At 53.1% G+C, this 17,965-nt stretch overlaps 2 protein-coding genes across 2 annotated transcripts; both read left to right on the top strand.

The window, feature by feature from the left end:
• Positions 1–4,622: 4,622 nt before the first annotated feature.
• Positions 4,623–6,985, top strand: gsy-1 (Glycogen [starch] synthase; the record flags this gene model as incomplete). The annotated part of the gene is made up of 5 exons (XM_036637080.1): positions 4,623–4,725; positions 4,797–4,894; positions 4,947–5,222; positions 5,271–6,826; positions 6,880–6,985. The coding sequence occupies 5 exons, from the start codon at positions 4,623–4,625 to the stop codon at positions 6,983–6,985; spliced, it is 2,139 nt and encodes a 712-aa protein (XP_036497774.1).
• Positions 6,986–8,417: 1,432 nt separating this feature from the next.
• Positions 8,418–10,413, top strand: CGCS363_v005230 (uncharacterized protein; the record flags this gene model as incomplete). Its single annotated transcript, XM_036637079.1, has 2 exons — positions 8,418–8,776; positions 8,850–10,413. The coding sequence occupies 2 exons, from the start codon at positions 8,418–8,420 to the stop codon at positions 10,411–10,413; spliced, it is 1,923 nt and encodes a 640-aa protein (XP_036497773.1).
• Positions 10,414–17,965: the final 7,552 nt, after the last annotated feature.

The following is a 17,965-nucleotide window of genomic DNA, read 5'->3' as shown; positions in this document are numbered from 1 at the left end:
AAAATCCTAGCATACTATCTGTCCTCCTCTCCGCCGATACCCAATACTTGGGCACAAGACTGACGCAACAAGGTCACTATGTACGATTTACGAGCCGGACGTGGCCGGGTTTTGCTTGGAGTCTCCTGGAGCCACGCCCGACGAGTAGCTGTCCCGGAGCACCTGCTTCGAACGGTGGCAGAAGAATTGAGACCATCCGGCCTGCTGCTCAGTGTTCTCTGCCCGAGTGGCAAGGGCCGAAAAGGACAGCATGATGGCAGCGTCGATAGAAACACATAACCATGGCCGTCTTGCACAGGGTAACGGTTGCAAATGTCGCCCGACACGGACCGTGTTGATAGATCGGGCGTGCATCTCAAGGCGTCCTCCACAGGCAGGGAAAAAAAGTTCCCATAGTGATCCGCATTCAGACTCCTCCCGCCGTGCGTAGAACCGCCGCCTTCCTCTCCTCAGAATCTAGAGGCAAAAAAACCCATGGGCCAGCATCAGAGGACCGGCTGGCTCGGACCCGCTGGGCATCGCTTGAATACGTCGTCTTTCGCGACGTAGTCTTGGGCTTCTGTCGCAGTTCTCCGCATCATCAGCACCCGGGTACGGCGCTGCGTTTCGTTGTCGGACCCGGTCGAGCTGGCACAATGGCCAGACTTGGTGGGTGGGTAGTCGCGGCACCGAGGCCTTTCCGTCCGTTGGCCGTATGCATGGCTTTGCGAGTGTGGCAATATTGCACAGCGAAAGTACAGTCAAACTGCCTGATGAGTATCATGGAAACTGCTGCCATAGCCTTGTTCACGACACCATGCTCTGAAAGACCTCCGGCACATTCAGGCAACAAACTCCGTAGCTCCGTAAGCCCTCGCCCGCGGAATGGGCGGTAATGCACCCTGCATCCATTGCGGAAAAAAAGCCGCCGTGAGATATTTCAAGTCGATCGCATGTTTTGATGGTCTGGAAAGACGCAATCGCGCGTCATCGCCTGCTGGTTGGGGATCAGTTGTAGTGTCTTGGGTTGCGTTGGTCGGTGACAATCAAATGGAAGTGTCGTGGGCCGAGGGGGAAAACCTTGATCCCACAGTGAAATCACGTGAGACGGAGTTTCCCAAGCGGACAGTGCACAGCCCTACAGTGTCCATATCTTGAATACTGTGCGTGCCACCTCAGGGATATCACATCCACCGTTGACAACGGCGTTCAATAGTCAAAGTTATGTTCATTTGCCTTTGGTGGCATCATGAGTGCCCTAGCCACATCTAAATACTTAGTCCGATAAGGATAACGGATATTTCTCAACAGCAGACGTCGCGTCTGTGACCATGGTGAACTGGCTGCTACCAAACGAGCCAGGAGATGGCTTCTTCATATACGGCAGTCAGCAAATTCTAGAATCCGCCAAGGATAAGGGTGTCTTGTTTTGCACGTTTGCCTGAAAAGGTGTCTTCTGGGTCACTTCTGCGTCCTTCGGGCACTATTCAAATTCCAGTCTCTTGCTCATTTCCTCCCAAGTGCGTCTCGATGGAGCACGCGGAATGTGATCCGAAGTGCCGGCCGCAAGCGCTTGGGCCCCGTAAGCAGTCGCTGCAAGCATGGCAGCTGAGGCTTCTTGAGTGTTGTCCGTGGTAGTTGAGATTTTTGATCAGGTCGAGACATTATCATGCCTTGAGGAATTGGCTGCACTTCGTGAGGCAGTCTCGGCCTGTTGACATGATCACTGAAATGACTGAAGCTGTGTTTAGGATTAAACCCTGCTGGGATGTAAGAGGGTATCGCCCGACTAGAAAGGCTCGTTGCCTGATCAACGCATTTCAACATCATCCCTAGAATGATGTTGAAGGCACAAAGCCTGGAATTGAAAATGATCGTGTGGGCCAAGCCATCCAAAGACCCTGGAGCTAAGGACTCTGGAGAATTTTCAGCTATGCAGACCGCTACATCCCCGGTAAGTATTACGTCTGGGTTTCGCATGGTGAATTACAGCTGTTTGTCAATCTGAAAGACAATCGCTTGCATTGAGCTAGGAGGTGAATAGTTTTTGTGATGATCGTACGGTCGAAGAGAGGTCGGTGTTATCATGATCTCGCGATCTCGCGATAGTATTGTCCGCATTCGTGGCAGTGGGAATACGTTCAACAACAACGAATGGGGTCAAAGGACAACGGTCGAAACCGTTACAGATATCTCGTTGTTTGGCGGGGCTGGCTAAAGTCCCAGCTTATCGGTATGAAGGTATACTTGACCGGTCGCAGTCATAATGGAGGGCGGGCATGCTTAGCTTCAGATGCTGCAATCGGGCATCGGTGCCTAACTCCATTGAACAGCTGATGAATCTTGAATGGAGACAACAGCTTGGTTTGCAGAAAGGTAGAAGTTTCGGAGTATGGCACTTGAACCGACGATGGCTCAGCTCTCAGACGTCTGGGAATCCCAAAAGGCTCAACTGAGTGACATGACGCGGGCCTAGATCGACATGTCAACTTGGCTCGGGCGGGACCTTAGCGATATGGTTGAGATGTCAGTGGCAGGAATGTCACAGACCGATTCCCGGACAACCAGATTTTGCAAGATCAACACAGTAGGTGATGTAAGGGATCGTCGTCCGGCGGGTGTATCCGGACGCATTCGTGGACTATTTCACGATCTTGGCCATTGGGGGCTGAGTTTGCAAGGCGACATGGAAACAAGACTCCCGCGATGCCTTGGAACTTTGTGTCTCAGGATAGCTAGTGAGAGACTGTGGCGAGATGGGAAGAGGAAAAAACATCCAAATGAGACACGACAGTTGGGGGTACCGGGAAATTTTGCTTGGTCACAACGAAGGACAAATAGAAATTGGCAAAGACGCCATCGCAAGCAACAGCAACTCTGAATCGGGGGTTGCAGAACAAGGCTTGGAGTCTGCAGCTCGCTCGAATTGTTTACACTGATTGGACGCCGTGCATGCGCGTTTCTTTACTCGCTCAATCTCCTGACAGGTCACCCCAGAAAGCAACACTGCGAGTTCGCAGACAGAGTCTGGGGAGCTGGAGTGTCAACCCCGCAAAGACTGTCGTCATTCTGACTAAGCATCTCCAGAGGAAGCTCGCAACAGCTTGCGAGTGCTTTGATCAGGTACCCACAGCTATCAAAATTGCGTGAAGACTGGCGCTGGCGCTACCCGGCCGTCATTCCACAGGTAGCAGCCCCCATGCTGGGTACGGCCCAGGTACCTTGACCAGCCTCCCGTGCGCTTTTCTCTCTGGGGGTTTCTTCGATCTGGCTCAGAATTACGATGTAGAAGCTAGACAGAGGGTCGAAAACAACCTCAGGGTTCTTTACAAGGCGACTCCTCGGCGTTCGGACGAAGCCAGCAGCATGGAAAAAGTTTTCACTGTTTCCCGTAATAGCAACGGGAATTCTCGCGCGCCAAATATCGGGTTCGTCAGGACTCGTGGCGCATGAAGAGTCGCATTCGGAGAATAAGAGCGGCAACATCACACACGGCGATGCCGTAGGGGACGAGAAGCAAGTCAGCAAACACACACAAGATACAGAGCAGAACAGGAGGTGGAGAGAGAGAGAGAGTACGGATACCGGACGGCGACTCGGCGAGGGCAATATGGGAAAAGAATTTGTTGAGAATGCGCGTGGTCTGGACTTGTACCCCCCTGGTATTGGGTGACCAAAGTCCACCCCAAACTGCACCTCACTGTGGATTCCCGCTAGCGGTAGCTTCAAAAGTTGAAAGTTCAGACAGGCCTAGGGCCCTGTAATACCCGCTGTTATTGTTCCACAGTCGTCCCCAGCTCTCCCTCCAGCGTCCATTCATTGCCCATTGAATCGTGCTGCAGCTCCAGTATTCCCCCCCCTCTTCACCCGCACTCCGAGGAAACAGACAAGATGGAGACGGGGAAAACGTCCTCTGAGCAGCTTATTCGCAGCAGCAGCTGCTGCTGTTGCCATTCCGTTGCCTGACTACTCCCTCTGACCATTCGTATTCTCCCCGGTCCAGATACCAGAGGAGAGGAGCTAGCTGTTAGAGGTATCGGGGCTAGCGTCGCAGCGAGGCAAGGTACTGCGCAGTACCCGGAACAGTACATGCGGCGAGAAGCTGGGCTGGACCGGACTGGATTGTCCAACCACAACCACACCACCACCTCATCAGGCCAGGCCTGCCAATGCAATGCCCGCGCGCCTTCTCTCACTCTCCCCCAAGACAATCTCGTAGCTAAAACCTTTCTTCCCCGCAAACATCTCCTCTCGAGAGAGCTCTTGTCTTGCACTTCTCCTTCCGCCATCCAGCCCTTCTCAAGCCCGCTGTTGTCTGTCTCGCCCAGCATCTCCCACACGCCTTATTGTCTTTAAATCAAAGCCTTGTCCGTCTGCACGCCATCTCGGGAGCTTCCCCAAGCTCCGACGTCCTTCACCTCTCGCCTGCGTCGCCTTGGTTACCTTACCTTGCCTGTCAGTACGCCCTGCATACTTGCGTCATTCAACCTTCAATTGGCTTTCTGCCACTCCACTGCAGCTTTCGCGTTCTTTCTTTACCCTCGTCTTTCGTCGCTGCCATCACTTCTCAAGCTGTTCTCCTCTTCATCTACACGAACTGACGCTTCGTCAACAGCATCTCCAACCCCCCTTAAGCTTCTACAATGTCCACTCTTCCAGAAGGTACTCGGGACAACCCCGATCGTCCTCCTCGCGACGTCAAGAACCACCTTCTCTTCGAAATCGCAACTGAGGTTGCTCATCGAGGTACCATCCCCACGCCTGACCCCCCGGATCATCGTCTCCGCAGTGGGCTGACCCATTTGTGCCATGTGCAGTTGGCGGTATCTATTCCGTCATCAAGTCCAAAGCTCCTGTAACCACGGCCGAATATGGCGACCGCTACACCCTCATCGGTCCCTTGAACCACCATTCCGTAAGAGAACGTCTTCTAGATGCCGTAGCTACATTGTATTGACAGGCAGTAGGCTGCTGTTGAGGTTGAGGAGCTCGAACCGACCACTCCCGAACTTGCTGCCACGATTCAGTCCATGAGGGACCGTGGCATTGGCATCCTCTACGGTCGATGGCTCATTGATGGCGCTCCTCGAGTTCTGCTCATTGACACCAAGACTGCGTACCATTTCTTGGACGAGTGGAAGACCGACTTGTGGAACGTCGCCAGCATCCCCTCGCCACCCAATGATGATGAGACGAACGAAGCTGTCGTTTTCGGATACCTTGTCGCTTGGTTTTTGGGAGAGGTAAGATGCTTCCAGATAACTCAAGGGTGAAGCTGACCAATTCCACAGTTTGTCTGTCACGAGAAGACCAAAGCCGTCATTGCGCATTTCCACGAATGGCTTGCCGGCGTGGCTCTGCCCCTGACGAAGAAGCGCCGTATCGATGTGACCACCATCTTCACGACGCACGCAACGCTTTTGGGAAGATACCTTTGCGCTGGTTCTGTCGACTTCTACAACAACCTGCAATGGTTCGATGTTGACGCTGAAGCCGGAAAGCGTGGCATTTACCACCGCTACTGCATCGAGCGCGCTGCCGCGCATGCCTGCGATGTCTTCACTACCGTCTCCCATATCACCGCATACGAAAGCGAGCACTTGCTCAAGCGGAAACCCGACGGCGTGCTGCCCAATGGACTGAACGTCACCAAGTTTTCCGCCATGCACGAGTTCCAAAATCTGCACCAGCAAGCCAAGGAGAAGATTCACGATTTCGTGCGCGGACACTTTTACGGCCACTATGACTTCGACCCCGAGAACACCCTTTACTTCTTCACCGCCGGACGGTACGAGTTCAGAAATAAGGGTGTTGACATGTTCATTGAGTCATTGGCTCGCTTGAATCACCGCCTCAAGGTTGCCGGCAGCAAGATGACTGTTGTCGCCTTTGTTATCATGCCAGCCCAGACCACCTCGTTGACGGTCGAAGCGCTCAAGGGGCAGGCTGTCATCAAATCTCTGCGTGACACCGTCGATATTATCGAGAAGGGAATCGGACGCCGTATTTTCGAGCGCTCCCTCAAGTGGCATGACGGTGACCCAATGCCTGATGAGAAGGAGCTCATCAGCAGCCAGGACCGTGTCCTGATCCGCAGGCGCCTGTTTGCGATGAAGCGTCACGGCCTTCCCCCCATCGTCACCCACAACATGATCAGCGACAGCGAAGATCCCATTCTGAACCAGATCAGACGGGTACAGCTCTTCAACCACCCTACAGACCGTGTCAAGATTGTGTTCCACCCTGAGTTCTTGAACTCTGCCAACCCGGTACTGCCCTTGGACTATGACGAGTTTGTGCGCGGTACACACATGGGCATTTTCGCGTCCTACTACGAGCCGTGGGGTTACACTCCGGCTGAGTGCACCGTCATGGGTGTTCCCAGCATCACGACGAACTTGTCTGGCTTCGGGTGCTACATGGAAGAGCTGATTGAGAATTCAAGCGACTATGGTATCTACATTGTCGACCGCCGCACGAAGGGTGTCGATGATTCTGTAAACCAGCTTACCACTCACATGTTTGACTTCTGTCAAAAGAGCCGTCGCCAACGTATCAACCAGCGTAACCGTACGGAGCGTCTCAGCGACCTGCTAGACTGGAAGAGAATGGGAATGGAGTACGTCAAGGCCCGTCAATTGGCGCTGCGCCGAGCCTACCCTGGCTCGTTCAGCGGCGATGAGGAGGAGGACTTCATCCCCGGTGTCGAGCAGAAGATCTCGCGGCCATTCTCTGTGCCTGGCTCTCCTAGGGATCGCACTGGCATGATGACTCCTGGTGATTTTGCCAGCTTGCAGGAGGGCAGGGAGGGACTGAGTACCGAGGACTATGTCGCTTGGAAGTTGCCGTGAGTCTCATCAAGTTACGCATACCGTGAAGGAGGCTAACAAGCATTTGCAGTGAGGAGGAAGACCCCGATGAATACCCGTTCCCGCTTACCCTCCGTGCCAAGCGTCCCTCGGGCCCTGCTAGCCCTCTCGACGGAGTGCAGCTCAACGGCAACTGATTGCCAAAACACTTCTCATCAACGACCACGAGACATGATTCATGTCAGGAAGATGTGATACGGGGGACGAAGAGGGGTCACAACCGAGATATGTACAAAGCGATGCCGGATGGTTGAGTGTGGGTGTCACAGACTCTTGGCCAGCCTGTCGCAAATGACGATTCTATATATGGACATGGACGTAATGGGATGCTAAGAGAAATGGAGAGGTGAAAGGCGAGGCAGAAGAATAGGGTAGGGCTTGTGGACCGACTGCATGGATGAACATGGATATGTACGAGCAGAGTAGCATATTGAGCATTAGATTGGTTTAAGGTGATTCCTTTATGGAAGAGATAGTGGACAAAATGACACTTCATTACCTGCCGATTGGGCTTTATTTCACGGTAGCATTTAAGGTGCCACGACGCATCGGTGGGCGGTTGGAGGGAGGCGCAAGGCAGCACGCCAGCACAGCGCAAGGCGTGGTGTTTCGTTTCAAGAGCAGAGGATCGGCTGGGCACCAAGGGTAAGAGTGATGAGCAGTGAATCGACGCGTGCTCGTTGCTCCAGGACTCAGGGGCCGCTGCGGATCCAGGACAGGAGCAGCGAATCAGGGGAACGTCGTTTTCCTTCCCCACACGCTGATGGCCGCTGCGCCCAGGGGTCCCTAGAAGTGTAGGGCGCCTCGCAGTGGAGAGGAAGCTGAATGGGGGGAACCAAGGAGGTTAGTTTGCACCAAGGAGCCACTAAAAGTTCCCCTGGTAGCCGCTTCCCGCGGTCGCATCGCTCGAGCCTTTGTTCCAATGGCCCTCCATCTTTGTTCGGTTTGCTTGGTGATTTCCCACCTGCATGTAGAGCGAAATTTATAGCAACACACAAGACCAACGTTGGTTGGTGTCCGTACCAACCAGAGCTACTACTGGTTGCGGATATCCGGACTTTTTCATCTGAAGTTTGTCAAAAAGGGGGCACGCATGGCTCCTGCCATTTTTGGGGGCGATGACTTACCGGGAAATCCCAGACAAAACCGTTGGCACCTCCCCCAAAAGCAGGCAAGCCTGCCCGAACTTTGCCTGGAAGGTCCTACGGCGCATACCACCTCACCACCACCTCCCTACTTAAGACGGGCAACCACAGGAAACCCCTCGTTTGCAGAGCGAGAGCCGTCGAGCACACGGCGACAAAGATAAAAAGCTGACCGGGCCACCAGACCTACAGAGTTTGGTTCGTGGTAGCGTTGGCCCTGCCGCCGTAAGCCTCGCTCGCTGCTCACTGCCCGCTGCCGCACCCAAGTCCATCGCACCAAACACCGGCGCCGACGCCGATCGGTCAAATGCGACTGCAGACCCGTTGATTTAATATATTAATCCCCTAATACCACCCTCGTCGCGCCGACGCCGCCCTTCCTTTTCCCTCCAACATGAAGTTCGCCATTCGGCCATTACCAAAAATGAGGTTCTTCAAGAAGGATAAGGACAAGAAGAAGCAGCACGTGCAGAGTCACTCTCAGTCCCACGACATTGCCGACCACCAGCTGTCCAAGTACTCCAACCAGGTCCAGCAGAACTTCCGCAACAACACCTCGCCTCTCTACTTACCAAGCCGCGCCTCCACCTTCCTCCTCGAAAATTTGCCAAAGGATATTCTTCCGCGCATATTCGCCTTCGTCTGCCCGCACACCCAAGATGAGACCTACGAGACCTGCGAAACGAGCGCCATCTTCGACGCCTGCATGCTATGCGACTTGAGAGATCTCGCCAGCTGCGCACGGGTCAGTTGGAAATGGAACTCAGTCGCCAACGCCGCCTTGTAAGCAAGCCCCCCTCCCCCTTCTCCCGAGGCTGAGATGTCGGGCTTTTGGCTAATAGTTGTCTCCATACAGGTATCACAGCATTCGAATCGACGCCGTTCACTACTGCCCCCGCGAAATCTACCTTTCTGAGCAGCGGAAGCGGAAAACCTTCTTCAAGCGCAATGCCGACCCCGAAGATACCCCAACTGTTCGCCTGAAGTTGCTCTGTCGGACGCTGCGTGAAGACCCCACCCGGTTTGGCTCGAGAGTTCGATACTTCAAGGTGCCCTACATGCTCCGTGAGGCTGCCACGGCAGATCTGGCCCGCATCATCCACGTGCTCCCGAATCTTCTCTATGTCGACCTCCCCGAGGGTCTTTTCTCCGACGAGCACGGCTATGCAACCCTTCGACTTGAAGTCGAGGCTAGATGCCGCGACATCCGAAAGATGTCATACCATGGAGGCTCCGAGAGCAGCTTGTCCAAGCTGGCCAATGGCGGTATCTGGCAGAATCTGGAGGTTCTGGAGCTGCACAAGATCAATATGGACCCCTTCGTACTGCGGCATGCGCTGGCCAATCTTGGAAAGCTCCGTGCACTCAAGGTGATGGACTCTCACGCTTTCTCAGACGACGTGTTCTCCCGCAACGAGGACTTGCCTCCATTCCCGGCCCTGGAGGAGCTGATCCTCAGCAACACCCCATCTGTCACCGCCGCGGGTCTGGTCGAGTACTTCAGCCGTCCCGACACTCGCAACATCCTTACCGTTCTCTCTCTGCTGAACACGGGTGTCCATCCAGCAACGTTGGCTGAAATTCTACTTGCGGCCCAGAGCCTACAGACACTTGCAATTGAGGCTGCGGTGAGCGAGGCCTTCAAGAGCGGACCGAAAACGAGACGGCTTGCGTCAACCTCTCTGGAGTCGCTCCGCTTCGAGATCACCGCCGCCAAGTCAGCAGGACCTTTCTCCAGTGTGACTGCCAGCTACTACACATATCTAGCCGCATCTCTCAGAGGCAATGGTATGCCCAACCTGAGAGATGTCTACGTTTTGGACGAGTACTTCCAGGACGAGCTCGAGGGCCTGCCGCGGCCCCAAGCACCATTCTCGTTTGGCGGAAATGCTAGGCCTAAGTCCTCCCATTCGGTCACATCCCACCGGCCCATGTCGGGCATGCCCAGCGGCGGCCGCGGCGGCCTTGCTCCTCCCAATAGCGGTGGTATGGCAATTCCCCGGCCCTTTGCTGCGGCCTCCAACGTCCGCGCGTCACAACGTTTTAGCTCGACGAATCCTTTCGCTGGAACCGGTCCGCTCTCCCATCCTTTGACCATCTACTGCAAGGCAGACGACGCCCTCGACTGGTCCTCAGTGATGCTTCAGCCAACGGCCCCGGTTAGTGGCCATCGCCGAGGCGGCAGCATGAGCGCACATGGCGACCGGCCGATTAGTTCCTATGGCCTCGGTGCGGACATTGCAGGTTCTGGGTGGAACACCGCCGCGGCGAGAAAGAGCGTTATGGTGGGCAACGGGGCGGGTATGTTCATGGCCATCCCCAGCCAGAGCACAGGCGGAAGCAAGGGAAGTGACGAGGACTACTGGCCGAGACCGAGCACGGCCAACAATGAGAAGAAGTCTGCGGACTTGTGGCGGTAAATCACGGGCTGGTCACACAGAGGGGAGGAATGGTATGATGTCTCTCATGTCATGAGACACGATATTTCGCCAATGGCGAGGTCGCACAGAGACGCTTTGATGACGAGGGTTGGAAAGGGACAGACACACCGAGAAGGTCGGTGGGGGTCAAAAACTTGGCGGGTCACTCAATTTGCTTTTTTCGCACATCTTCTTGCTTTTCGACTCGGGCTTAGGATGCTCTACCGCTGCTACGCTTGTAACAATACTATACCCCGACGGTTTATGGAGTAAAGAGAGGTCCTGTGGCACAGTTTTAGTTGAAGCATTTCGATACCGAGCAGATCGAAACCGGTGACATGCCAAATGTAAAATCCGCTTGCCACGCCTGCAAGGGAGTTGTGGTGAGTCAAAGCCATTTGTTCCTTAATACTCTGGGTGCACAAATTGCCGTGTTTTAGGTCTGGTTGTTGTATTGGGCATCAGTACCTGCGATTCTCGTCGTTTTTCGGCAGTGTAAGTATGGTGTGAGAACAGATATTATCAACAGCTCGAAAGCGACTATCAAGAACCATGGCTCGGTTTCATAGCAAAAACTGGAAACCTTGAGCAGGTGAGTGCTCAACTTCAACGTGTATAGCCCCAATGCCGTATTAATCATGCCACTCATGCCCGACCCCCTGTAAGTCCACCCACGGCCTGTCTACGTTAAAGGCTACATATAATAACTCAGTATCAGAAGCGTTTAGATTTGGGCTGTTAACAATGATGACCCGTTACAGTTGGGACCGAAACAATATCCAAGGAAATCATACCCGGCAAAGGACGTGAGTTGGGATCTTGGTGGGCTTTCGTGTTGTTTTTCAGCACTTTGTTGTCACTCACTTTGCTACTGAGTATTCAGTTCGTGAAGACTCAGCGAGCAAGATTTCGTGTTGTTTCGTTCTTCCTGTTGCTCGGTCTATCTGTCATCGAGCTGCCCCTTTCGATAGTGCCGTATTGTTAATGAGTTTTGGCGATGTAGCTCGGCTATTCGGACACATGGTGGACTATAAAAGGTGCGAATCTGATAGCTAGTCGTTGATCTATAGATGATCTGTTTGTAGTGCCAGGTTTCTCTTTTCCTCGATAGCTTCTGGCGGTGTGGATTCACAATATGCTCCGAGGCGCATGTCGAGCCTAGTAACATTGATCCGGGACTCCTGAGGTGACTGTCTCTGGTTATCATGGGCTATTTACAGCGGGATACGTGAGGAGTGATGCTACTTTCCCCACATGCTGTTCCGTGTAGTCGCAGGTCAAACGTCAGTTCGCCCAAGTTGGACATTCTGGCTACAGGTCAAATATGTAATAGCCACGCCCAGTGCGGAAGACAAGTCATCGAAGATTGCTATTCACTTCTATAATGACAGTCTTCTTATATTCATGATACGAATGAGGAGAATGGTCGTTCTGCGAATGGATTTGTAGAATTGATCTCGCGAGAGATATCAGACGCCGATGGTCAACCGCATAAGAAGCATGGAGAATGGCCTCGGGAACGTAGGCCGCAACCACTTCCGACATACTTCTGGCCATGTATACCTGGGTGCCGTTTTGTGTGTAGCTTCTCGAATGGAACCAAATGGGTATCGTTGATCACGGCGGAAGCCACAACAGTCTAATGCGTTAGACGATATCGGACCTAAAATTTTTCGACTTCTTGAGTAACAGAGCTCCCTGAAAACCCCAATTTCCGTCTTAAATCCTATATCTGAGAGTATTCAAGGTCATAGGACGACAAAATAGGAGGACGCCGCAGCCCTACTCTGTGAAATTTGCGGCACATGTGCATGAAGCTCATTTTCAGCGTTGAACTAGAGAACAGCGTCTTATGCGCTGAGTTTCATCGCAGACACTGGAGAGAAAGAGTTGAATTGCTCGAAAACTTATGATGCATTTGATGGCAGCTATATTGGTTTATTAAACCCTTTTGAGAGTTGCGTGTGCTGTAGGACGAGGGAGGGGGCTGCCAGACGCTGGCGTGAACGATGTTAAATATTAATATTACCGTATGATCACCAGTTACTACTTGATGGAACTCATGATGATGATAGTTTGCAGTGATTGTCGTTTTTTCCCTTGGTCTCATGCAAGCATAATGTCCCGAAGGCATGTACAGCATGGACTTGACTCCCGCAAAGCCCCGTTGGTCAGGTTTTCATACCAACCAGGTATCTTCTGGTGTCTCTCTATTTAGTGTATGCGACATAACAATCAGGGGGTGTTTCGGAGACAACATTGTCTTAGCAGGAACCGGAGATAAGCGAATGCAGTTACATGCTTGTGTCCTTGGGTTTACGGGGGATGGCAGCGCCTTCAATGTCAATCAGTCCACAGGACGAATTTCGGGCAAACATCGACTGCTAACCAGTTGATTGGGCAAGAATATATGTTACATGTGCCGATCGAAGCATGAGCCTTTTGCTGGGCGGTGTCACTTCCCAGAAGACTTTGTTGATGGAGACGAGCTACCCGGGTTTGCAACTCACAGCGTCCGTCATTCCCCGGAAACAAAGAAGCCTAGAAATCTGCGTGTTTGAGTCGCTGTTCCGTAATCAAAACAGTTGCAGCAACAATGTTCTCTTGATGTCCCGATATTCACGTCGGTGTTGGTCGATAACCATCAGGCTTCACCATTGGGAATAGTATATAGAGACACACCATATCTACTTGTATAGAAGTAACGCACGCTCCAATTAGTGCTTCGGTGCACTCGAAGACAGAATCAAGTGCAAGATCTCAGACCTGTCTCTATAGTGAATGCTGGCCATTCATGTTACTTCGTGGCCTGGGCGCAATTTTGCTGGACTAAATAACAAGAATACATGACAGAAACTGATGACGACCGGCACAATAGGTTGCTCCTATGCTGAGAATTCTCTCCATGGCGCAAGGCCAGAACGCTCCCGGTTGTAACTTGAGCGCAGGGTCAGATCCAGCGAAAGCCCAGTAAGCCTGTGGTTGTTTACCCATAGTCGCAAGGTGTGGAAGCCCACGGTCAGCGTGTTCTGAACCGCACAAGGTGCAGTCGACATTGTAAGACTATCAATGAAGCCTAAATGAAGCATCATGCTCCTTGTTATCGACCGACAAGTTGTTTACAACGATGAACGTGAGTCAAGGCTGAACAATGTCGGATGGTCACCCTGTCGGCATAGGCTTGCAGACGTTCATATTGTCAAATCATGCTTCAACCGAAGGAGCCTTCTGAGAGTCGGCTATCTTCTTGGGCCATTCTTGGCATTGATTCTGATCAAAAACACGGTGATCACTGCGCTGGATGAGACCGTCAAATGGAGCTATGCGTTTCCCTGCTGATCTGCAACTTCCAACGTGTGCGGCCGAGTAAGAAATCTCAGCCTATTGCTCTAACGATAGCAGAGTCTATTTCCGACTACGTTCTTTCGGACGGACGAGTTCCCCGGTCTAACACACGGTGATTTCAAGTCGAGACAAACCTGAGGATAAACAGCCGAGACAGTCTGTGATTCAGCTTGTATATCACAAGCCTCGATGTTTACATACATGCTTGGCGGAGTTCCGATATCTTCGTTGCTTTTTCATCTGCGTTATTTCTCCGGTTCCGCCTCCCCGTTTGCTTCTTCAGCCGGTACCGGCCTTTCACCATGGCAATGAGACAACGGGCCGATGCCGCACGCAGAGGCTGAACACATTCTATTTCCCAGGCAAATGAATTGCGGGAAATGTCTTGTGTTGCAAAAGTTTATCTCGAGGCAGACGTGGCGGGTTGGTGATTTTTCTCAATGTCGAATTACTGGCTTGATGCACATGAAATTACTCGAAAAAAGCCTGTTGAGTTGTAAACCTGGTACCTTTACGTCCAGAACTTAGCTGGTATCGCATACGGGCTTTCAAAATGATTCACCAAGGGAAAAGAGCCGCCGTTGCTTCACCACAGAAACTTCCGGCACTTCGCTCGTGGTGATAGCAACCCTTACTGTGGGATCGAATGATACCTCAGCGTAGGATAAACTGTACTGTGTGACCTCATCCACCAACAAAATAATCGCGGCTTACTGCAACGACATACCAGCAGCGGCACCAATAGCTTCGCTATATCCCGCATGATGCTCTTTCAAACTGCACCCAGGATGTGGCTGGTCCTCCAGTCAAGCAAGGCGAGCAACTCACGCAATGTCGACAGCAGCGCCAACAAAGCTACCGTCCAAGGTCGCGTAGCCCACCGATCTCCCTTGCGTGCGAAAAAAAGCAAGGCATCATCATCAGAGATGCACGTCTTCCATTCTGCCTTTCTTTTTGGCGAGCATAGCATCTCTCTCGTCAAATCCTTGTCAGACCCTGCATGCAGCTCGGGCTCGGTTGGATATCTCGGCTGACACAATCCAGACCACGGGTCAGCCCAGCCCAGGTCGCTGGCGCAAGCACGATGATACACGCATGCAGATAGAAGTCTCTCTTTTTCCCTCTCTCTGAGCAGGCCCCGGTGCTTCGGGAGGGATCGACGTGTGAGCTGGACTGGCGAGAGCCCAGAACCACGGCAGGCATGCAGTCAATCCGTCAACGGCTTTTGGCTTGGGAGGGTGGGATGTTGGATGGGTGATGTGTGGTGAGCAGATAGGCGACGTCACGGTGCAGTTCCCGCGCATCCCACGATTCGAATACCCACGCGTCGGGCCAGGATCATTGGCAAAGCTAGGCTACCGCATGCATTTGAGGATCTCAGAACTTGCGAGAAAAAAAAAAGGCTGCACTGTGTCGCGGAAGTACATACAAGATTCATCACATCAAGTTGGGTGCCATGGAACGGGCGTTTGGTGGGCCGTATGAGGTATGGGCGGGCAACACGCAAATCCACGCACCCAGAATCAAGAGAAGAAATCTAGAACCAGGCTAGCGAGAAACAAAGTGATTGTGCCAATGTGGGTATTTTAGCCGTGCGGCTATGGCGAAACGTAATGTCTCTCTCTTGTCTCTGTGTTAGTCCCACGGCGGCGAGACATGGAAACCTGCCCGTGCATGTTATTTTGACTTTGTTGTGAATGACATCGAAATGTGGGCTTACTTCACACCAACCAACCCGGGAAATCCTGATGAAATCGTTAGCCTGAGCTTGTTTCCCGTGCATATCTGCTATCAAGAAGGTTTGCGGACAGCTGTCAGCGGTCAGTGACGTCCAGCATTCGTGGGCGGCGTCGCTGTGGGGTGGAGAACGAGAGTGAGGCAAGCTGCAGGGGATGATGTCATCTCTTGCCGTCTTGCGTTCCCCGATGCTGGAACTTTGCTTTTTCCGTTTTGCGTCTCCTTTCTGGAGACTCTGGCTTCCGGGCACGGTGCGCGCGGTGCCGGGCTCAGGGAGGAAGAGGAATGCGGAGGCGGAGACGCGGGTGCGGAGAAAGCTGGCCTCGAGTCCCCACTGGTCCGATTCCCGTGGTGTTGGGCACCGAGTGGATACCTGCTGGGCTCGTTTCAAATACATCCCTTGGTATCAAACCGCATTGGAGAGCACCATTTAGAGAACGGAAAAGTTGGATGTTAGTGATGTCGTCGACGGGGTCGGTCACAGTGCATTATTGCGATGTTTGCCACGCCTGAGTCGCATGCGTGACGGCGGTGGCATTCGGGTTCGTTATTGACGGGTGCAACGCTCTAGGTTGCGATATTACGACCGTCTTTGCTATGTTTCGATCCGTTTCAGCGCTGAAAGGAAAAATGGCTTTGGTGGGGTTTGAGACAGACGGCAGGTCCGAACCGTTTATGCTATGGTCGAGAGGGGACGCTGGAGTACGACGCTGATGATAACCCCGTGTTCCGGAACTGAATCGTGGGATAAAGGTAGAACTCTCCGATGTCGACAAAACCTACCACCACGGCTAGTTTGCCGACGTCAACGCGCTGTCTAGATCGCTGTGCATTTTGCCAATGAAGCTGCCTGTCCTTGTCGAAGGCAGCCTTGTCAACGGCTGCGGTACATCTTCGAGACAGTGCACGAAAACAATGCCACGATGGCATTCCAACCGCCCCCAGGGCCGAGAGCGAAGCTGACAGTCAACTGCGCGTGTCAGCACCGTAATCCAGCTCGGATGAGCCCAGCCGAGCAGGCGAACACCAGCTGGCAAGGAACCATAGCTTGTTGCCTACTTGTCAATTTGTCTCCAGCCAAAATTAGGCAAATCATACGCAGGCAGCTCCAAGAAGGACACAGCCGTTGCCTCCATCCTTCCCGAGTGCGACTACTGCAAACGCGCGTGAATGCATCCGAGCCGCCCCCATCGATACGTCTGACAAGCGCACTCAACTCACTACTGCGGCTGTGCGAGCGCGGAAAAGGCAGACCATCACCGCTACTGTAGTACTGCGTGCGGCGTACGTGCGTGCCGCCTCCTTAACGGGCCTTTGGCAAGACACCTCCAAGGCTTGGAGAAAGGCACCATCTCCACCGTCAGAAATCAAATGAGGGCAGTAATTTTTCTGCCTCCAAGGAATCTCCTATGTCCTCCAACCCATTTTAGGTTGATGTTGGACGAACTAGGGAAATTGGAGACATGGTGTTGAATCCTGCCCACCTCCATGCGGGAGGCTGCGCCACGTCCCGTGGGTATTAGGCAGACAGAAATAACGTCTTGGTCTACCTGTCGGCCACCTCGGAAACCCCAACTAAGCCATGGAAAGAATACCAGAATAGAAAGCTTAGGGAAATAATAAGACGAGTAAATTGCTTGTTCCATAGAAATGCTCATGTGGCCGCTGTGATTTCCAGGAATGTGAAAGGATGACAGGACGAAAGCATAGCCTCATTGCCGAATTTCGAGGCGGATGACATCCTATCTATCCGTCTTTTTAGCCCGATGTAAGCATCCGAACGAAGGAAACGATTGAATAAAGTTAAGCACTTCCAGATCAGGCACACATTTCTCCTGTAAGGTCAGTTATCGCACTGCACCCCCATCAGCCGCAGACATCGGACAACAGCCTTCAACTCAGCGGCATCGCGGGGTGGTCGGGGATGTCGGTCTCATTGGACGACGGACCCACACAGTCTGTCGCCGGCGCCGAGTGAAGCCTCCCCGGCTGAAATCAAATCTATCCGATGACCATGCTGTGTGGGATCGCAAGCGTGCACACCCAAGTAGACGGCGGTAATGGCTTACGGCCCATGATATGCAGTGCTATGCCAAGCTGATCGTAGTGACGATGGTCTCATGCCATGCCCAAGCCTTGAAACGGCAACCCTGTGCTACGTGATGTAGCACATGCCAAAGCTGTGATACAGAGCCCGTAGCGCTCGTTTAAAACACCGTCCAATGGTTCCAGACGGGTCGGTCAGCGGCAACAACATGAGACGGGGAGCCACGTAAGGCTGGAAAGGGATAGCATCCCATGTTAGAAGGAGGGCACAAGATGGGATGGGATTGGGAGAGGGGCTTGCACCGCTTTGCTCCCGAGCAGATCTGTTGTTTCTGGTTCCGGGGGCACACGTTGCGGCAAGTGTATCATTCTCCGGGTTCCGCGTCGATCATACAGAGCCCAGCGCGGTGGTCGGGCTCCGGGT

The sequence above is a fragment of the Colletotrichum siamense genome (genome assembly GCF_013390195.1).
Source record: "Colletotrichum siamense strain Cg363 chromosome Unknown KSG_Cg363_contig03, whole genome shotgun sequence".
In the NCBI taxonomy this organism is placed as follows: Eukaryota; Fungi; Ascomycota; class Sordariomycetes; order Glomerellales; family Glomerellaceae; genus Colletotrichum; species Colletotrichum siamense.
This window is presented reverse-complemented; position numbering and strand designations above follow the sequence as displayed.